At 26.4% G+C, this 20,242-nt stretch overlaps 4 protein-coding genes across 6 annotated transcripts; 3 read left to right on the top strand and 1 right to left on the bottom strand.

The window, feature by feature from the left end:
- Positions 1 to 1,863: 1,863 nt before the first annotated feature.
- LOC105426027 (tetratricopeptide repeat protein 27) lies at positions 1,864 to 5,632 on the top strand. 3 transcript variants are annotated; one of them, XM_089076585.1, is made up of 9 exons: positions 1,864 to 1,978; positions 2,251 to 2,417; positions 2,641 to 3,493; positions 3,569 to 3,635; positions 3,708 to 4,040; positions 4,113 to 4,286; positions 4,367 to 4,519; positions 4,610 to 4,771; positions 4,961 to 5,632. In XM_089076585.1, the coding sequence occupies exons 2-9, from the start codon at positions 2,348 to 2,350 to the stop codon at positions 5,519 to 5,521; spliced, it is 2,373 nt and encodes a 790-aa protein (XP_088932711.1). In that variant the 5' UTR covers positions 1,864 to 1,978; positions 2,251 to 2,347; the 3' UTR covers positions 5,522 to 5,632. The 3 variants fall into 3 exon arrangements, with proteins under 3 accessions (XP_088932711.1, XP_088932712.1, XP_088932710.1); XM_089076586.1 differs by lacking the exon at positions 1,864 to 1,978 and having other exon boundaries at positions 2,235 to 2,417; positions 2,641 to 3,369; positions 3,436 to 3,493; XM_089076584.1 differs by lacking the exon at positions 1,864 to 1,978 and having other exon boundaries at positions 2,235 to 2,417.
- A 1,261-nt stretch (positions 5,633 to 6,893) lies between these two features.
- On the top strand, positions 6,894 to 8,940 carry LOC105425950 (uncharacterized). Its single transcript, XM_089076593.1, has 4 exons — positions 6,894 to 7,087; positions 7,353 to 7,669; positions 8,070 to 8,271; positions 8,387 to 8,940. The coding sequence occupies exons 2-4, from the start codon at positions 7,353 to 7,355 to the stop codon at positions 8,627 to 8,629; spliced, it is 762 nt and encodes a 253-aa protein (XP_088932719.1). The 5' UTR covers positions 6,894 to 7,087; the 3' UTR covers positions 8,630 to 8,940.
- Positions 8,941 to 9,082: 142 nt separating this feature from the next.
- LOC105425951 (uncharacterized) lies at positions 9,083 to 11,067 on the top strand. The gene is made up of 4 exons (XM_011636980.2): positions 9,083 to 9,340; positions 9,564 to 9,880; positions 10,285 to 10,486; positions 10,575 to 11,067. Exons 2-4 carry the CDS (start codon positions 9,564 to 9,566, stop codon positions 10,815 to 10,817), a joined length of 762 nt encoding a protein of 253 aa, XP_011635282.2. The 5' UTR covers positions 9,083 to 9,340; the 3' UTR covers positions 10,818 to 11,067.
- A 221-nt stretch (positions 11,068 to 11,288) lies between these two features.
- LOC105426028 (lysoplasmalogenase TMEM86A) lies at positions 11,289 to 19,436 on the bottom strand. The gene is made up of 6 exons (XM_089076597.1): positions 18,987 to 19,436; positions 14,457 to 14,620; positions 14,088 to 14,281; positions 13,871 to 13,986; positions 13,559 to 13,669; positions 11,289 to 12,496 (listed from the first exon to the last, which is right to left on the bottom strand). The coding sequence occupies exons 1-6, from the start codon at positions 19,005 to 19,007 to the stop codon at positions 12,392 to 12,394; spliced, it is 711 nt and encodes a 236-aa protein (XP_088932723.1). The 5' UTR covers positions 19,008 to 19,436; the 3' UTR covers positions 11,289 to 12,391.
- Between the last annotated feature and the right edge of the window lie 806 nt (positions 19,437 to 20,242).

The following is a 20,242-nucleotide window of genomic DNA, read 5'->3' as shown; positions in this document are numbered from 1 at the left end:
TAAAGGTTCGTTTACAATAGAAGCCTTAAATCGTAAAAAATTGACCAATCACAGTTGAATGTGAGGAGAATAATCGACTATGATTGATCAATTTCTTATGGTCTAAGGCTTACTACTTCTATTGTAGACAGATATTAAAGTTCATGTCCACGATGCTAGAAATCGATCCGAGATCTCGCAAGATTGGAAAAAGAATTGACCAATCGCATTGAAATACCAAGAGAAATAAAATTAATAAGATTAAGAAGAAATTAATAAAAAGTAAATATACATATCTAATAAATATTAGGCTATCAATAAATCATAACATATGTTTTGAATATTAATATTAAGATTATAAACTATTCAAATTTTATACTAATTTTATAAATTTTATACTTTCGTAAGATTATTGACTTTTAATAGTAGTTTGTTGATGGTCCGCTTATTACATTGTCCGCTTGGTGTCTATCATTTTGATGTATTTGATGTCACAGTTATTTCAATTAAGTAAAAATCGAGTTTATATTTATGCTTAAATTAAAACCTCATTAAATTTTCATGTAAAAGATTTTGCAAATAACTGCATAACTTCAATTTTTTAATATTGATGATTGCGAAGAATTTATTATTAGGTTTAACTTCACCGATTTCGATAAAATCAAATTAACAATGAGTCTCTCTAATTCTCGATAGCGATTGTTGACGATACGTTTCTTATATAAGAACGAAACACAGCTCAGTATTTTAGAGATGTTTCAAAATTCAAATTGGTTATTGCAACTCTCTAATGTTATTGTGATAAACTATATAGAATTTTAATAATCAAATAAAATTTGGAATATATCTTCCCGGTGGTCTGTTATTACTCAGAGAAACCTTACATCTTGGCCATCTTCTTCCGCTTTGTTGCGATCAATTTCCATCGTAATTTTAAAGCCATTAAAGCTTTTCCACCAGCTTTACGCAACAAAAAATTATCGCTTAAAAAAAAAATCATTGCTTTATTAAAAAAAAAAAAAAAAAAAAAAAATTCATCCTCATACGTCATCATCTATTGTGCGTTATTGGCTTAACTAATGATTATAATGTCAATCATTAATTATTTGGATTGAAGATCGCACTTGAATTCCTACTTTGACTTGTGATTATCATCATTACTTTGACAAAATTGGCTTTCACTTCTGTTCCGTTCAATTCTGCTCATTCTAATTTCAATTGTTTATCAGAAAACATACAAACATAATTCCTTGGACTTCCAATGAATGAGGCAATCATACGTATCTAGGCTTCAAATACATATACATATGAAATGTGTACATTTCACATATGCACATTTCACATGTATATCGCATGTGCATATATAGTATATGTACATGTATTAAATGTTTATATGTTGGATTTTAAATGTTGAATGCTGAATGTAAGATGTTGAATATTAGAACATAAAGAGAGAGAGAGAGAGAGAGAGAGAGAGAGAGAAAGAGAGAAACTAAAATTATGCAGTCAATAGTAAGAACTTCCAATATGAAGCTATGTCTTTAAATGTTATTGGCTTGATGCAGCACTCGCTGAAGCAATAACGTTGACCATCCATTTTACAGTTATAAACACTTTTTATTTTTTTTTTAACAGTAGTTATAATTTAAATTTTTCACAAACACATTAGCATATCTTCATTTTAATTTAATCATATTTTTTTATGGGTTTTTAACAAAAGTTAAAACAGTTTACAAAGTGTTAACAAAAGTGTATTATTTTTTTAATGACGAAATTTAAAATTTGCATGTATTGATAAAAAAAATCAAGTACACGCGTATTTTTGCATAAAAAAGATTTTTTGTACAAAAGATTTGATCTAAAACGATATTTTTTCCATTGTAGAATCTAATGGATGAGGGACGGATGATTTCACGGAGTGAAAAAGTGTAGAAAGTTCAACGGCGAAGAACAAGTCTGTTACGAACCTATAACCTTAATAATCACGTGTAGTCGCATGAGTTGGTCTTTAGCCATGGAGTGAGTGGGACGTCTTTTGTCCTCACATGAATTTTTGTGTTGCGTCATGCAATTTGTTAAGGATAAAGAGAAAGCTAAACGTGGATAAAGAGAAAGTTGAACTAGAATATCACAGAATACAGAGAAACTTATAAAGGATTTAGATAAACCTGTGTTATATAACCCTAGGGTTGAAGACACATAGTCGGAATTAATCCGACATCCTCCAACCGGAGGAAAAGAGAAAAAAAAAAAAAAAAGTGTAGTCGCATGGTATTTATGTTTTGTATGAAAAATTGACATCCAATTTAAACATACAATATATAAATACATTAGCTTTTAACGTATTTTTTAATTGTATTATAAAACTATGACTCCACATACAAGCGAGATAGACAAAAATATAGAAATTAAACTTTTGCTTAATTCTAAAAATGAAGGTACGTTATATTATAATCACAATTGCTATGTCTTTGATTTTTGACAATTTCTAGCACTTTAAATTTACATAATTTATTGTTTTTAATTATATCATTATATACAATAATGATTACACATATATATATATATATATATATATATATATATATAATATGTAATTATTATATATATATATATATATTTTTTTTTTCTTTAAGAAATTTCATATTTTTATTTTTTTAGTTTCAGATTTACCAGATATTATAGATGACATATTAAATGGCCAATATAAAGATGTAATAAATAAACTTCTTATATTTATCAAGCCAATAAAGAATGACGATAGCTTAGAAGAAATTATATATAATAGTTCATCTGAGGCTGATGTACATTTATTATGGTTATGTACAGGAATAGCTTCATTATTACATTTTGTTCAATGTAATTGGACAGGTCCACGTACTGATAAGGATATTGATTGGTTGAAAATTAAAAGAGATGAAGCACTCAAAGATTTATCTTTGCATGATGGGTGTAATATAAATGTACAAAAACCAGAGCTTCTTTATTTGTCTAAGAAAATATTTTTTAACATGAATCTACAGTTTAAATATAGAAGCTGTCTTTGGTGGCTGTTTAGAACTATTTTGTTGCATCAGCATATATTAGATGAAAACTCAGGTATATTATTTGAGGAAGTCGAGAATCTTATAATGGAAATTAATAATTTAGATATATTAAAAGAAGATCCTCTTTGCAAGCTTTTATTCAATCTAGAAACTGCTAGATTTTACTTGTACTATAGAAGAATACAAAATTCTGAGGAACATCTTGAATGTGCACAAAGAATAGCAAGCTTAAGATTAAATTTAGAAGGTGCAATGGGAAAACGTACTAGGTATCAACAAGAAGAAAAAGCACAATTATATCTGAATATAGAGATGGATAAAGATATTTTTCCTTCAATAAATTGTGAGCATGTACCAAAATCTGTAAATTTAAATGATGAGTTAAGATTGGAACATATTGAGTTTTCAGACTATAAAGAAGAGATTAAATTGGGTGCAGTAGAAGAAGCAATAATTTTAGCAAAATAGTAAGTATAATTTACATATCTATATATAAATTATGGCTAATAAAAGTATTATAGAAAGATTTTAATAGTTAATAGTGTTCAATTGCAGCTTTGTCAACCCAAGCACAAACTCACTGACGAAGAAATCAGACCCTATTTAATTGTAAGCTACAATATTAACATTGCATTTTATATTTTGTCATTAATAAATACTATTAGAAAATATTTATTACAGAAAGTTGTAGAGAATACAAAGAATTGGTCATTAAAAATGACTTCTTTGTACTATCGTTGCTTATTGGAATCTGATGACAAAAGAACTGTTGAACGATCTATGATGCAAGCAGAGTCTTTACTAAAAGATTATAATGATATAAAAGCACCTGTAGCCAGAAGAATGGATTTATTTTTTGCGAGCGGTATGAAACCTATTTGGATATTGGAAGAGAAATGGGCTAATATAATGTTCAGTCTCGGTTTGGTGAAAGGAGCTTTGGAAGTCTTTACAAAGCTAGGATTATGGGAGAATGTGATTACTTGTTACAACACGTTAAATTTGAAACACAAGGTATTTATATCTTATATTAATTATATAATATAATGTAAAAATTAAAATATAATAATCTGCAAACGTTATCAGGCAGCTGAAATTATTAAGCAAGAAATATCTAAGAAGTCAACGGTGAAATTATGGTGTCTATTAGGAGATGCAACTGGAGATGTGAATAATTATGAAAAGGCATGGAAATTATCCGAAGAAAAAAGTAGTAGAGTACAAAGACATTGGGGATTTCATTATTTCGCAAAGAAAGATGTTAGTTCGTGAGCTATGAATTTAACATAATATTTTTATTCAAATCTTTAATGTGTGATATTTACCTTTTATATTTTTAGTATGCTGAGGCTGTACTACATTTGAAATTATCGGCCGAACTGAATAATATTCAAGAACTTGTGTGGTTTAGGCTAGGATATGCAGCATTGCAGATAGAAGATTGGAAGTTAGCTGCTATGGCGTATAGACGATATTGTGCTTTAGAACAATCTGTATGTATATATACAGATATTTCTGGTATTATTTTTTTCAATTGATAAATTAAACAAAATTTTTATTGTAAAATTATTATAAAATTGCAGACTTTCGAAGCATGGAACAATTTAGCAAATGCATACATAAAATTGGGAGATAAATCAAGAGCTTGGAAATCTTTACAAGATGCCATAAAATGCAATTATGATCGTTGGGAAGTATGGGACAATTTAATGGTTGTAAGCATTGATTTGGGATATTTTTCAGAAGTAAGTATTTATTTGACAATTTTCTATGAAAATTCTTTGTTAAACTATTTAAACTGATTTTAAGATTAATAGATTTTTAAATCATTTGTATTATTATATTTGTAGTATTGTTTGTATTAGACATTGAAATTTTTGTAACTATATCTTTATAATTATTTAAATATTTTTTAACTGTTTTGGTTTGTGTAGGTTATTCGATGTTACCATCGTATTTTGGACTTGAAAAGCAGTCATTTAGATGTTGAAGTTCTTCAAATATTAACAAATGCTATAATAAATAATATTAATGATGTGGAAGGAAATCCAACATCTCGTTTACTTCCAAATAGCTTGGAATTATTTGGAAGAATTACTTCTAATGTAGTTAATAATCCAGATATTTGGAGAATGTACGCTCAACTTGTCATATTGAGAAAAACGGATATTGACGAAGAAAAAGCGGCACAGTATCTACAACAAGCGTATCGTTTTGCCACTTCAAATCCAAAATGGTATCACAGTGAAGATACAACTTTAAATGTATTAGAGTTATGTTGCAATTTAGCACAAGCATATTTATATTGTGCTACTAATGTCGGAATTATTAAGAAGAGAAAAATGTTAGGAAGCGCCAAATTATCTCTTCAAGGAGTTGTGAAAAAGATCAAGGAACAAGAATGGAATAATACGAATATCATTGAACAATTAATGAAAATTGAAGAGTACTTAACAACTATAACAAATGAATTGGAACAAATAAAACCTACATAATAATTATATTACATATATCAATATATCTCATATAAGAAATTATATCAGCTACAAAAAACTTTATGACAACAGCAATGCAAGCGATTTTAATAAAACTATTCAGAGGATAAATGCATTTTATTCGTATGTGTTATACAATTAATTATTGTAATCAATTATCAATCATATGATATTATTATATATGCATAAGTTAAAATAAAATGTCATATTATCTTAATAATAAGATAAGATAAAATTTTTTATATATAAAAACTTATAAAAAATAATGTAAAAAATTAATTTATTGCATTTTTTTATGTATATTTTCAATTCAAGTTCTTCAAATTGGTTAAAATTTTAAAGAATTTAAACATTTGTTAAATTTTATAAATAAGTTTCTAAAAATTTAAATCCTTTTGATATTTCTCTTTCTCTCTCTCTCTCTCTCTCTCACTCTCTTCAATGTTAATATGTTTTTCGAATCCAAAATTGAAAAATTTTAAAATAAATTTAAAATAATTTTTAATTAAAAAAAATAAATTTGTGATCGATTCATTGTCAGTTCTGTCTCCTTTTATTTCATAGTTTTTCTTTATCACTTTCTCTGTCTCTTTTTTTATGCTTGACTCGATTTAGAGCCTACAAATTAAACACACTAATAAATAACATGTGTATACATTACTTTTACACTACTTTATCTTCTATACGTTATATGAAATGTACATACACATATATTTTAGTCTTTAGATAAAACTATGCAAATAAAAGATAAAGCGAGTGCATCACATCGGAGCCAGTGTTAAGAGATTCTAAAATTTTGATTGAAAATATAATTTTCGATATATACTAGTTATTTTTTTAAATATATAATATTATTTTGATTATTCAAAATTTGATTATTTAAGTTTTGATTATTTAAAAAATTAAAATTTTTAATGTCATAAAAATTTAAATTTGTGAACGAATAAAAAAGCTTCCTCCTTACTTTTAAATTAGGATCCCGAAAATTTGTTGCACAGTCCTGTGTTTAAATTATTATTGTATTTATTTTTATCATCGATTTTCAATGTATTGAAAATTTAAAAAACTATTATATACTATCTATAAGTTATTTCTATTATTGCAGTATTAATAATAAGATATAATCGCCTTGTCTCAAAAATGCTAAGAATGCTCTTTTTCGATATTTCTTTCTTTCTTTTTAAAATAAACTTACTACTATAACTTTTAAAACAAGATTTGAAAGCATTTAAATTGTGTGATATCTTTCCTGATATATAAATAGAAGAGTGGGAGTGAGATAGATCCTCCAAAAGTCTGTTCTCTTTACATGAACTTCACTGTACATTCCATCTTCCTTCTCTTTTTCTTCTACGTTTGAAAGAAAAAGAGACGAATTGTGCAAGTTCAGCTAAAAGAGAACAAACCTTGAATATTATTACATGCCGAATCACTTATCTACTTATCGTCGCCTATTTTGTTGTACTGTGAGTCAGAATCGGCTATCATCATAAAAATTAGAGGTCCGATATTCTATTCTTTATCATTTGAGTTTACAAGTCAACGCATCAATATCGTCGTATTACAGTAAGTATATATTCATATATTTACTAAGCGTAATTCGATTTACATAATTTGTAATAATAATAATAATAATAATAATAATAATAATAATAATAATAATAATAATCTTTTTTTCCAAGCTATTTTGAATGCAAAAACTCTGTTTCTACTGATTTGAAATACAAATCCAATATTACTAAATAATAATCTTAAACTGCGTGACTCATATGGCACATTATGATTATGCGTGTTACAACAGTATTGAGGAACGTATATTTATGTATTTTAGATGTCTTTTGCGGGAAAAGTTGTTTTGATAACAGGAGCCAGCTCAGGAATTGGAGCTGCAACGGCTATTCATCTGGCTCAGCTTGGTGCATCACTGTCAATAACTGGGCGTAATAAACATAACTTAGATAAAGTAGCTGAACAATGTGAACAATCTCAGCCCTTTATTATAACGGGAGAATTGACTAATGAAAAAGATGTAAAAAATATCATCGATTCGACAATCAAGCATTATGGCAAATTAGATGTTTTAGTTAATAATGCTGGAATTTTGGAGACGGGTAGTATAGAAAACACAAGCTTGGAACAATATGATAAGTATGTAAATGCAATGTAATATACATAAATGTTAATAAAGAGCTATTTAGGGTATATAGTATTTGTTACACTATAAAATAAAGTAAAATACAAACTTAATTTGAAGAGCTCATATTAAAAACAATTTTTGGATTTGGTAAAATAAATGACTTAATTCTTTCATTTAACATGATTTTTTAATCAAGAATTATACTACATAATTTTTATCTTTGATATCTACTCTAAAAGACTCATACTTTCCAAGTTATATTTACTAAACATTTTTAAAGTGTATAATCTTTAACACTTAATATATATATATATATATATATATATGTGTGTATATGTATATGTATATGAATAACAAAACGATTCTATTTGAGAAAATATGTTAAAATTGTAAAAACATATGTATTTTCAGTGTTTTCAACATTAACGTTCGCTCAGTATACCAATTGACAATATTGGCAGTGCCACACTTAATTAAAACAAAGGGGAATATTGTCAACGTTTCTAGTGTATGTGGATTACGATCTTTTCCTGGTTGTCTGGCGTATTGCATGAGTAAATCAGCTATAGATCAATTTACACATTGCGTTGCTTTAGAATTGGCGTCAAAACAGGTATGTGTAGAAATATCGAACCTAGTTTCTGTTTTCAATGATATTAATATTGACTTTATAATAACTTTTAAATATTATTATATTTATATTTTGTATTATTTTTAAAATGCCCTAGGTGCGTGTGAACGCAGTAAATCCTGGCGTTATTATAACTAATCTTCATGAAAATAGTGGAATGAGTCAAGAACAACTTAAAAACTTCTTCGAGCATAGTAAAGAGACACATGCACTAGGACGAACTGGTGATGTTTCAGAAGTTGCAAAAACCATTGCATTTCTAGCGAGCGACGACGCCAGTTACATTACAGGTGCGACATTGCCTGTGGATGGAGGTAGACACACCATGTGTCCTCGCTAAACAAATCTGATATCTTTTGAAATAATATATATGGTATATTTTTTATATACATACAAACTATATCATACAAATTATACATAGCATTTACATTAATGTATTAACGAAAATTAAGCTATATTATAATATTAAGTTTATTAAGTTTCAAGAAAATACATTAAAAAATATTTCAGATTGTGCGCGCGCGTGTGTGTGTGTGTGTGTGTGTGTGTTTTGCTATGCTATCTCTGTAAACAAAATTCTTGTAGCAAAAAATGGAATAATATTTTTATATTTTATAACACAATCAAAATATAAGTAATTTGAAAATTTTATTGAAGTTTACCACGTTTTTTATGTTATTTGAAATTTATATTTCTGTAAAAGATTCGATTATTCCAAAGAGTTTAAAAAATGTTTTTATTTTAAAAATTTTAATAAACATTTTTTGTAAATAAATTTCTTCCTTAAACGCTTATTTTTATGTACAATAATTATTTTTAGTATTTTAATGACAATTTTTATTATTAAAATAATTTTATATACAAATTAAAAGCTAATAGAATTTGAAGTTTACACATAAGATTCGATTCAGAAATACTGTAAGATAAGCTTGATAACACTGATGCCGAGTCACTTATCGTTACCTATTTATTGTTGCGTTGCGAATTAAAACCGACAGTCATAGATTAGAACTATGATATTGCAAATTTTATCATTTGATGCAATATCACAGTAAGTACATATTTATATATTTTAACTAAAATATGATTTGTTTTATATTGGTCATCAATGATCTCTTTTTTCCTTCCTAAGTTGTTTTAAATACAAAAAGTTTGTTTTTATTGATTTGCAAATATAAATCTAATATAATATTACTGCTAAATAATAATTTAAACTACATAATCCGTATCGCACATGATCATGCAACAGTATTGTGAAACGTTATATATTTTAGATGTCTTTTGCGGGAAAAGTTGTTTTAATAACAGGAGCCAGCTCAGGAATTGGAGCTGCAACGGCTATTCATCTGGCTCAGCTTGGTGCATCACTATCAATAACTGGACGTAACAAACATAACTTAGATAAAGTAGCTGAACATTGTCGACAGTCTCAGCCGCTTATTATAACGGGAGAATTAACTAATGAAAAGGATGTAAAAAATATCATCGATTTGACAATCAAGCACTATGGTAAATTAGATGTTTTAGTTAATAATGCTGCAATTTTGGAGATGGGTAGTATAGAAAACACAAGCTTGGAGCAATATGATAAGTATGTAAAAGTAATATGATATACAGGAAAAAGAAAAAAAAAAAGAGTTAAAAAAAGAGTTACTCATTTTTAATAAGTTAACTAGTTTCTTATACTATAAAGTAAAAAAAAATGTAAATATAATTTGTAAAGCTCAATATTAGAAGAAACTTTTGATTTTAGTAATATAAGTAACTTGGTTCTTTCATTTATTTAATATGATTTAAGAATCAAGTATTCTTAAGTATCATAATCTTTCTTTTTGATATTTACAAAAGGTTTTACAACATGAGTTATATTTATTAAATATTTTTAAAGTATATATTTTTTTATTTAACAATTAGTATATATATTTGAATAAAAACTTTATTCTATAAGAAAGAAAACGTGATTAAAATATTAATTGTCAAAACATATATTTTCAGTATTTTCAACGTTAACGTTCGTTCGGTATACCAATTGACAATATTGGCAGTGCCACACTTAATTAAGACAAAAGGAAATATTGTTAACATTTCTAGTATAGGTGGATTACGATCTTTTCCTGATGTTTTGGCGTACTGCATGAGTAAATCAGCTGTGGATCAATTTACACGTTGCATTGCTTTAGAATTGGCATCAAAACAAGTATAAAAATATTGTCCGATTTTTTGTTTTTAACAAATGACTTATTTTAAGTGCTATTACATTTCATATTATTTTTAAAATACACTAGGTGCGTGTAAATGCCGTAAATCCTGGCGTTATAATAACCCATCTCCATGAAAGAAGTGGAATGAATCAAGAGCAGCTTAAAAATTACTTCGAATATGCCAAAAAATTGCATGCGCTAGGACGAACGGGTGACGTTTCAGAGGTTGCAAAAGCTATCGCATTTCTAGCGAGCGACAATGCCAGTTTTATCACAGGTGCGACATTGCCTGTGGATGGAGGTAGACATGCCATGTGTCCTCGTTAAAAAAGTCTAATGTTGCTTTTATAAATACGGTGTATTTTAATATATATGCAAACCATGTTATACAAATTCCATTTGTAAGTAATATATTAACGGAAATCAAGCTACATTGTAATATTTATATTTTAAATTTTAAGAAAATTATATATATATATATATATAAATTGTTATATTTGTTATATTATTTCTATAACTGAAAATATTTCTTGTATTTAACAAAAAAAGGGGAAATAAAAATATTATTTGTATAATACATCCGAAATAGTTTAAATAATATTCATTATTGTAAAAAGCATAACTTTAATATTTTCAATTTTATAATGTACATTAAAAAAATAAAAAAATTATATGTTAACATAGAGACATTTTTTAAAAATTACGTATAATACAGAGAAAGGAAAAAAGATAAAATATATAGATAGAGAGGAAGAAAAAGGAGAGAGAGAGAAAATCAAGTTGAAAACTTTATGAGAATTAATTTGTTAGTATTTTTATGTTTATAAATATATTTTCACTATAAAATATTGAAAAATTTAATACAACTATACATTTTTTTAGTTCTTCTTGATGTAAATTAAATTTCAATTTTTATTTTGCCAAAAGATGGCAGTGTTAACAATTTATATTATAACAAAGATAATACGTCTATAATAGATAATAAGCTTAATACGTCATGTGTAACATAATATATACAGGAACACATAATATAAATTTTATACATATATATATATACATAATAAGCGATATCTCTATAGTACAATTTATATCTGTATTACAACTTATTCACAGTAAGATGATAATTTACATTGAAGAATGATTACAAATATAGATTATTGATATTATAACTTATACATGGTAGATATTTATACAATAATAATTTTCTTTACAAGACTAATATTAATATTTTGCCATTTACGAATATCGCAGATAAGCTATTGCATTTTAAATATATGTAAAGAATGATCAATTTCATATATAATATTTTTTATATTTGATTATATATATATTTATATGTGAATGAGAAATAATTATAACAAATATTTTCTTTTTAAATTCCTTTCAAAAAGATCGGTCTTTACATTACAACACTATAAAATAATTGTCTTAGTTTAATAGAAAACAAAGTCTTCGCTAGAGTAATATTATACTAAAAGTTCTAATATCTTTTTATTATATTTATCTTTAACAGTAATATATTTTAATCTTTTCTTATACATACAAAAAAATCTTATACATACAAAAATAGGAAACCACAAATGTCAGTATGAAATCTCTATAGGACACTTTTTTGCATTGCATTAATAATATAAAAAGAAATAGAAGTCTATTTCTACAGTCAAAGGTACAATACTCTATCACTGAAACTCTGTTGAGTCTTCTTATTCAATAATATAGCTTTAAAGTATTCAGTATATCAAGAACGATTATCACAATCCTTTTCTACTGGAATTATGCACATAGTTTAAATAAAACGTGTAAAAAGATTTCTCTTGTATCTGTTTTGTATCTACAAATGTCTTGTATCTCTTATATCTCCAATGAGTTTATCCAGATAAGTAACATTAAGAATAAATATTTCAGCTTTTATTGGTAGGTACTCTAATATTACTGTTGTTTTTCGAATCTACTGCGCTCAATGCTATGCCTAATTGTGCTGCATAGTATGTCAACATAATAGATATCTACAAAATAAAAGTCAATATTAATATATTTTTTATTAAAATTAAAAAAGACATAATTTTTTTAAAACAAAAGTTATATTTTTTAAAAAAATAATGGTGACCTTGACACCATCGACTTTTATTTTTTGGTTATTCAATATCAAATCAATAGTATTCATATGTTTCTCTTTTAAAATCTTAAAACTTTTCTATGAAAAATTTTTTTATATATCAAGTTTAAAAAATATCTTATTTCCATTAAAATGGAATAAATTAATACTCTGTGTGCGCGCGTGTGTTTATATATACATATTACATATACAGTGACATAATTTAACTACTTTAAATTATTCGCTCACTATTTTGGATATATTTGAATATATTTTGTATCTAGATTTAGAAATTAACCAGGTAAATGTTATATTTTTCACGCATAAAAATTTCATTCTTTTTACCAACACATTCCTGGCCTGACAGATGGCCTGATTTTATTTATGATTACAAATTGGTGTCAATTTTTTATATCAAATCTTTTTAAAAAATGTTTTTTTTTCTACAACGTGGGACGTGTACTAAGTGTTACCTTTTTTAAGTGTATATCTTTTTTAAAAATATGTATAACTTTATGTATAACTTTTTAGAATTTTCTAATAAAAATAATGTTATTTTGTAAAACATGTCTTTTGCATTAACTAAGTGTTTCCCACGCACTGCGCGTACACATGACATCTTTTTTTATTTACATATTTTATTCACATATTTACTTTTACATATTAGTTACATATTATTAAAAATATTAAAAATATTTTAGTATTCACTGATTCTTGTGATCTTATATAATCTAATACTTTTTTATTTAGAATTCGATACTCTTTAAAATTCCAAGGTGATATGGATTTCCGTTTAAAAAAACTCTTATTTTTATATTTTGATAAAAAAGCAAGATAACAAAAAACAAATTATATTATGTAACCTTCTTGATAACATGCAAACAATTTTTGTTCGAAATAATATTTTACGAAACAAACAGTTACGAATAATTTAAAGTAGTTAAGTTTATTGTATACATACGTACATACATACCTGAGAATAAGGTAATGGACTATGGAAATAATGGAATCCGAGTAAAGTATCAGATATAACAAAACAGATACTACCAATGCAACTGCACAATTTAGTCCATGTCCACAATTCCTGTAATGGATAAAATATAATTAATTCCTGCATGAATAATACAAAAACTAATTAATAAAAGTTTAAATAAAAAAGTACTTATTAGAAAACTGAATATCACATAGTTAAAGAAAACAAAACAGAACCAACTAGATATAAAGGATATAAAATTAAATGTTGTTTTTATCATTTTCTCTCTCTCTATTTAGTATATAAATTTACCCCAAAAAATTGTACTCTTGATATGGCTCTCCATGCCATAGTGGTAAGTAATACTGTATAAATTGGCACTCCTATTGCTAAAATTCCGTTCAATCCAGGCATCAAAGCATATATAACTGGAAACAGTAGCCATTAATTACTATAGATAATGATCAATAAAAATGAATATCTGGTTAAGCAAAAAAAAAAAAAAATTTGCAATATTCATGAATCTTACCAATTGAACAAGACATGTATAATACCGCTCCAAGTGTTAAATTGAGCGGTTTGAATCCAAATGCAAATATATACATAATTTGCGCAATAGCAAACATACACATTCCTGCAGTAAAACAATTAGGCCACACTAATAGTGCGTCACCTATGCAACTGAACACTAATCCCGTTAATATACGCCTGGAAAAGGCATATCTGTAAGAAGAAGGAATTTTATATTATGACATAACATTTTACAGTAAAAAAAATTACCAGGAAATAGAATGATGTTTTGCATCAATAACATTTTAAAACAAAAACATTACCAGGAAACAGAAATATCTGATTTAGCATTAATATCCGTATATGTAATGAACACCTTTATACTTACTCTTTAGACAAACTGATTCCATGTAATAGGACAAAAATAATAAGACTTATTATCGGCAAACATTTAAAACATGCCGTCAGTAGAGATGGCTGTTCAGCAAGTAATACAAAATATACCGATACACTCTTGAAAAACGGTACCAACTTCGGACCAATACTTTTTATCTAAAATATAAAAATATAGCCTTATTATATATTGGAAAACTTGTAACAAAACTGCAATAATAAAATAGGCATACACGATAATTTTATATAATAATAAAATTATAATAATTATAATAATTATAATAATAAAATAGGCATACACGATATAATTTTAACAGCTCATTTATTTTTTTCTACCAGATAACAGTAACAATTATGTAATTATGCAAGACAAAAAGATTTTTCATTGGTAAGTTTATATTCATAATTCAATTTTAACCACGTTAAAATAACAATTTTAAGAATTTATTTTCAGTAGCTTTCACAAGCGTTTATCTTAGGATTATCTTACTTATCTGTGTTTCTTCCTTTCATCAAGTTCATAAAAAACAATAATAATAGATGTCAAAACAAAGATATATCTTAAAATAAACATGTTTAATTATCTTTAATTTATCATTCAATATTTCACAATTCAGTAATCGAACACTCAATAAAATCAATGAATAAACAAGTTTTCTGAGCAAGTTAAGTTAAATAAATCATATGTATGCCGGTAAGTTGATAAATAATTATTTCGTTATATAATCACATTATTAAAAGCTTATTTTGATTATTATAAAATTCTTTATATTTAATACAGAGTGTCTCATTTTAATGCAAAAGAAGAAGAAAATAGCCGTGTATCTAAAACTTAACATTGTACAACAAAATATATTGATCAAATAAAAATTTTAAGGATGTAAGTGACATTTTTATTTTGATTTTTAAACGGCTATCTAATATTAAGCCACTATCACACGGTCTTGGTAAATCTTAAACTATTATCTGATACGTTCCTTATACGACGTCAAGTTTAAGAGATATATATTCTATTTCCACAAAAATGATACACTCCATATTATTATTATCATTATCATTTATTTATTATTATTTATTTCGGCAATATTTCTTAATTTCTAGAAAAAAATTGATGGTATATGTTTATTTATATATGTATAAAGTTGGTAAAATTATTTTTTAATTATGTTTTCTCTCTTTAACACGTGCTTTTAATATTTTAAACATGTTTTAAACACATAATATAATATATACATACAATAAATGCATTGTATGATCTATAAATTTTAATCACATAATTTTTATTTTTTTACATTGAATACAGTTCTCAATAAGAGATATACCACTGAAAAAAATTACTAAAATACGATTAAATTTTTGCAAAATGTTGAGAAAAATTTGATATAAATTGTTTTAAATTATTTTGTAGTAGGCGATGACATCATGTCATTACTTGACCAATTTACTAGATTACCGTTTGACCTTATAGGTCAGAAATTAAATCAAAACTAAATAGAAGAATTGGAATATAATTTTTACATTATCTTGAAACAATGTCATTTATAAATAATTATGAATAATACCAATATCAAACAAAAGTTCAACATTCAATGATTATTTATTTTTAATTCGGTGACTATTTATTTTTAATTCAAAATATAAAAGCTATCAGTCCAGTATCATAGTGATATCATAGTGATAGCTCCGAAACAATACAAATAATGTTATGTTTAATTTATCTATGCAAATTCGTACATCTGCAAGTTGCATTCTCTGCAAGTATCGAAAGATTGTTTTCCACTTTTGGCTTAATATATAATAAAGTGCGTAATGGGACAAAACGTAAAAACTATCTATTATTATTAAAAGTTTAAAATCTGAATACTTTAGTATTCAAAATTAAGTTTTTCGAATTTAACAGGAATTTATATCACAATATGTTTAAAAAAATTATATTTTTGATAAATATTAAGCTACTAAAATCAATTACAGTTCATTTTATAAAGAATTGTTTAAAATTTAATTAAAAATGTTAAATGACAAATACAACATATAATATATAAAATATTATTTATGTAATAAATTCTCGGACCAATTATGAAAAATTCGACATCATATATAATATTATTTTCACATAGATTAGTCAAATATAATTAATAAGCCACCGTTTTTGATAATATAAGATTAAAAAAATATCTGCCGTTCTTGACAAGATTGATGGTCAAAAATCAAATTTATTACTCTATGAATTTTGTTATTTTGTTTCATTTCATTGAACGCATCATTAATTTTTCGAATCAATTCATTACGCAAATTTATTACATTTTGAAATAGAGTATCAATTAATTCTACAGGTGCCAATATGTATATTATTTTTGATGACCTCAGATAGTAAATACAGTTTAGATAAATAGATTAAACTGTTGATTTATTTTTACATTATATCTTACATTGTATTAATATTTTTTTCGTATTTTTGTCATAATTTTTGATAAAGCTGTAAACGACATTTATATAATATTTTTTTCTTATTTAGATCCATAGAACATATTGACAAAATTTGCCATTAAAATCTGGTATACTCTGTATATAAATGCGCGTAATTTTCAAGTTTTATTTATAGTCACAATTTTAGAAATAAGAAACAACTATTTTTGCCGTGTATTGAGACATGTGTTTCTAAAAGTTCCATAAAAAATAAAAAATATATGTTCTTCTATAATAAACTACTTTTTTAGAATTTAACGTCCGCGATATCGGATTCATTTTAAATTCTTATCTTTTGATCCCATTTTTATGTCAATAATCCCAATCTTTTAAAAATAACTAATATGTCTCAATTCTCAAAAATATCCGTACTTAAACGTCGTAGTAAAAGTAAAAACAAATATAAATATAAATGTTGATTTATTAATATCAAAACAATATTTATATAGATCTTATATAGATCTAAAATAAATCTAATATAAATAAATACTATTTATATTATTGTATAAAAATAATCTATTACTTGATTAAATACTAAAAAATTCGTTGATAATAGATCTACATAACATAATGATATAATTTTTGTTTCTATTTTATTGTATTAAAAATAAATGTACTAATATTATTATTCAAAAATCTAAAACTTTTCCGAAGTATGTTTTAAACATTTGTTTTAAATATAAATATTCAAAACAATCCTATTTGCAAATGAATTATCAAAATGTATTCATATGTATTCATATTTCAAACATTATGTACAAAATATTTCTTGCAAGCTACTCTTCAAATATTCTTAAATTTGATGATAGTGCATGTTTGAATGCGATTTATCCACAACGATTGAAGTGTAATCATTGTCCAACTAGTTATATGATAGTAGATACATTATTCAATATGGTACCATCAGAATATACAATGATCTTGACATGGAGCAGTCACTTTATGCCAATATGATAGTTTCTCTAATAGCACTCTATTGCAATAACAACTGTATTGAATTAAGGGGTTTTAAACAGGATACACGTAACGATACGGAAATTTATAGCTTTTTGCCATTCGGTTTATAATTTCTATGCACATTTTGTGATTCATCAACAATATCTTCCAACTTAATAATTGATAATTTGATTATCCGGTCGCATAAAAAAGAATTTAATAGTATTTAAAAACATTAGAAAATCATTAAAAAATATATAAATCATATACATACAAATATAAATTATTTTTGCAATAATTTTTGTACAATTTGTGTACAATAAATTTTAGTACATAATAGTATAATTCTCAATGTGTATATATTAATTTTAAATATGTATATATATATATATATATATTATAATGCGTAATTTTAACATATATTTTAACTGTAAAATATAAATATAAAATCAATATGATTTATAAATAATAGTACAAATTTTTATATAGGTTTTTTTGATACAAAGAAACAATACCAATCACTTATCTATTTTCTTTTTTACTGAAAAAATGTAATTTTTCTAATTAATAATTAAACAATAATTGAAAATAAATCTGAAATAACAACTATTTATTGAAAATATAATTAAATGAGTCTTGTCTAGTCTTAACAGAAAACTGTTTCTAAAAAAAAAACAAATAATCTAATAGATAAATAAATGCTCCGATAATTTCGTGTGTGGTATACAATGGTGTTGATATGCCACAAAATTTAAATGTAAATAGGATATTTATCTTTCAGTTCCAACTATTACGCGAGTTACCTCGATCTCGATTAATTCAATAAATTCTATTTTTATTCGAAAGCTCGCGCGCATCTAACAAAGAGGCAGAATGAAAATGTGATTCATACAAAAGAAAGAAACAAAGCAACAGTTTCGCTCGATTCGAATTGAGTGGTAACAATGTGACAGAGCGATGACGAAATGATCCAGTTTAATAAAAAAAAAAAAAAAAAAAAAAAAAAAGTATATGCATATAAAATAAAATAAAATAAAACTGAAGCGAGCACGTGAAAAGAGGGTGAGATACGTCACTTTTATTGACGTAAACAAAACCATTTATCGCAACCTTGTCCTCTTACCACTTGTGTAGGCGACGACATCTTCGGTTGAAGGAACACCGAAGAGGTGAAGGGAACAGGGAGGGAATAATGCCGCAGCAGCCGTCTGTGTCACTCCAACAAGTCCAACCGACCGTGACCGTTATTGGTCCCGCGAATGCTAATCGTTCGCGAGCTCGCCGTTTATTTATACGACGCTTTCCGACGGCCGCGTCACACACACACACACACACACACACACACACACACACACGCGCGCGCGCGCGCGCGCACCATACACCATCATACACGCACTGTGCGCGCATCGCGCACCCTATCGCTGGGACACCGCGCTCACCGCGCGCTCACCACCACTCCTCCGCGGAACAGGAAAGAACAGTGGTTTCCACTCCTCCAACTTGGGAGCTCCAACCAATGCTACGTTCGGAAATACCACCCGAATGACTCCTGACTGTCAATCATTTTATCCTTGTTGTTCATCGAATGTTAAATAGGGATGAAATGACACACGGAGCACTCGGATGATGTTTCTGAACGTAGCTCAAATTTGTTCTTTTGCGTTCTCACAAATCGCAGAAGTAACAATGATAGGTAAATGTGATTGGCTGAGTTCAGGAAAAGCAGGAAAAGCAGCTTTCCAACTGTAGTAAGAGTCTTTAATATGATTGGTTTATACGTTTAGAACTATTGAGAGGCATTAAGAGGAAGAACCAGTGAGTTCTGTACCGGAGTGAGCTTTCCCTATGAAAATGTGTGGTGAGATCGGCGAGTTGTTAATTTGCGTTTTCAATTTGCTGACTCGACTCGATTCAGCTCTTTCTCTCTTTATTTTGTTTTTCTCTGTCTTTTTCCTCTGTCTTTTTCTCTTTTTTCTTCATTCGACTCGAAGTCAGCAAATAGAATACTTATCGAAATAATAATCGAAAAATTATAAATAAAATGAATAATGATATAAATAAAATTAAATTTAATTTTCAACTGTTGTAAATTTCTTTAATCTGATTGATATATTTAGATCCAATGAGAAATCAAATACAAGAATCTTTTTAAAAAATCTGAAAGATGCAGAGAAAATTATTTTCTTTGCTGAACGCAGTCATTGGTTACTACCATGGACGTGAGAATACAGTACAACCAATAGGAGCAATCCATAAAAAAAATGTATAGTCGCTAGGTTTGCTCGCGGTTATATTTCTATTTGAACTCAACGAAATTAAACACGACAGACACTTATCTATTACGGAAAATTTGTGAAAAAATGAATATATGTGACTATG

This window comes from Pogonomyrmex barbatus, unplaced genomic scaffold, assembly GCF_055798465.1.
Source record: "Pogonomyrmex barbatus isolate J1 unplaced genomic scaffold, ASM5579846v1 scaffold2, whole genome shotgun sequence".
In the NCBI taxonomy this organism is placed as follows: Eukaryota; Metazoa; Arthropoda; class Insecta; order Hymenoptera; family Formicidae; genus Pogonomyrmex; species Pogonomyrmex barbatus.
Note: the sequence above shows the minus strand (reverse complement) of the source record. Positions and strands in the feature narration are given on the sequence as shown.

Coding starts and splice junctions, on each gene's coding strand:
- LOC105425950 (XM_089076593.1), top strand. CDS start 7,353: ATGTCTTTTGCGGGAAAAGTTGTTTTGATAACAGGAGCCAGCTCAGGA. Junction 7,670..8,069: donor AGCTTGGAACAATATGATAA/GTATGTAAATGC, acceptor ATGTATTTTCAG/TGTTTTCAACATTAACGTTC. Junction 8,272..8,386: donor TAGAATTGGCGTCAAAACAG/GTATGTGTAGAA, acceptor AAAATGCCCTAG/GTGCGTGTGAACGCAGTAAA.
- LOC105425951 (XM_011636980.2), top strand. CDS start 9,564: ATGTCTTTTGCGGGAAAAGTTGTTTTAATAACAGGAGCCAGCTCAGGA. Junction 9,881..10,284: donor AGCTTGGAGCAATATGATAA/GTATGTAAAAGT, acceptor ATATATTTTCAG/TATTTTCAACGTTAACGTTC. Junction 10,487..10,574: donor TAGAATTGGCATCAAAACAA/GTATAAAAATAT, acceptor AAAATACACTAG/GTGCGTGTAAATGCCGTAAA.
- LOC105426028 (XM_089076597.1), bottom strand. CDS start 19,007: ATGTCGTCGCCTACACAAGTG. Junction 14,621..18,986: donor TGTCGTCGCCTACACAAGTG/GTAAGAGGACAA, acceptor TTTATATTTTAG/ATAAAAAGTATTGGTCCGAA. Junction 12,497..13,558: donor GTCCATTACCTTATTCTCAG/GTATGTATGTAC, acceptor TTTATTTTGTAG/ATATCTATTATGTTGACATA.
- LOC105426027 (XM_089076585.1), top strand. CDS start 2,348: ATGACTCCACATACAAGCGAGATAGACAAAAATATAGAAATTAAACTT. Junction 2,418..2,640: donor GCTTAATTCTAAAAATGAAG/GTACGTTATATT, acceptor TTATTTTTTTAG/TTTCAGATTTACCAGATATT. Junction 3,494..3,568: donor GCAATAATTTTAGCAAAATA/GTAAGTATAATT, acceptor AATAGTTAATAG/TGTTCAATTGCAGCTTTGTC.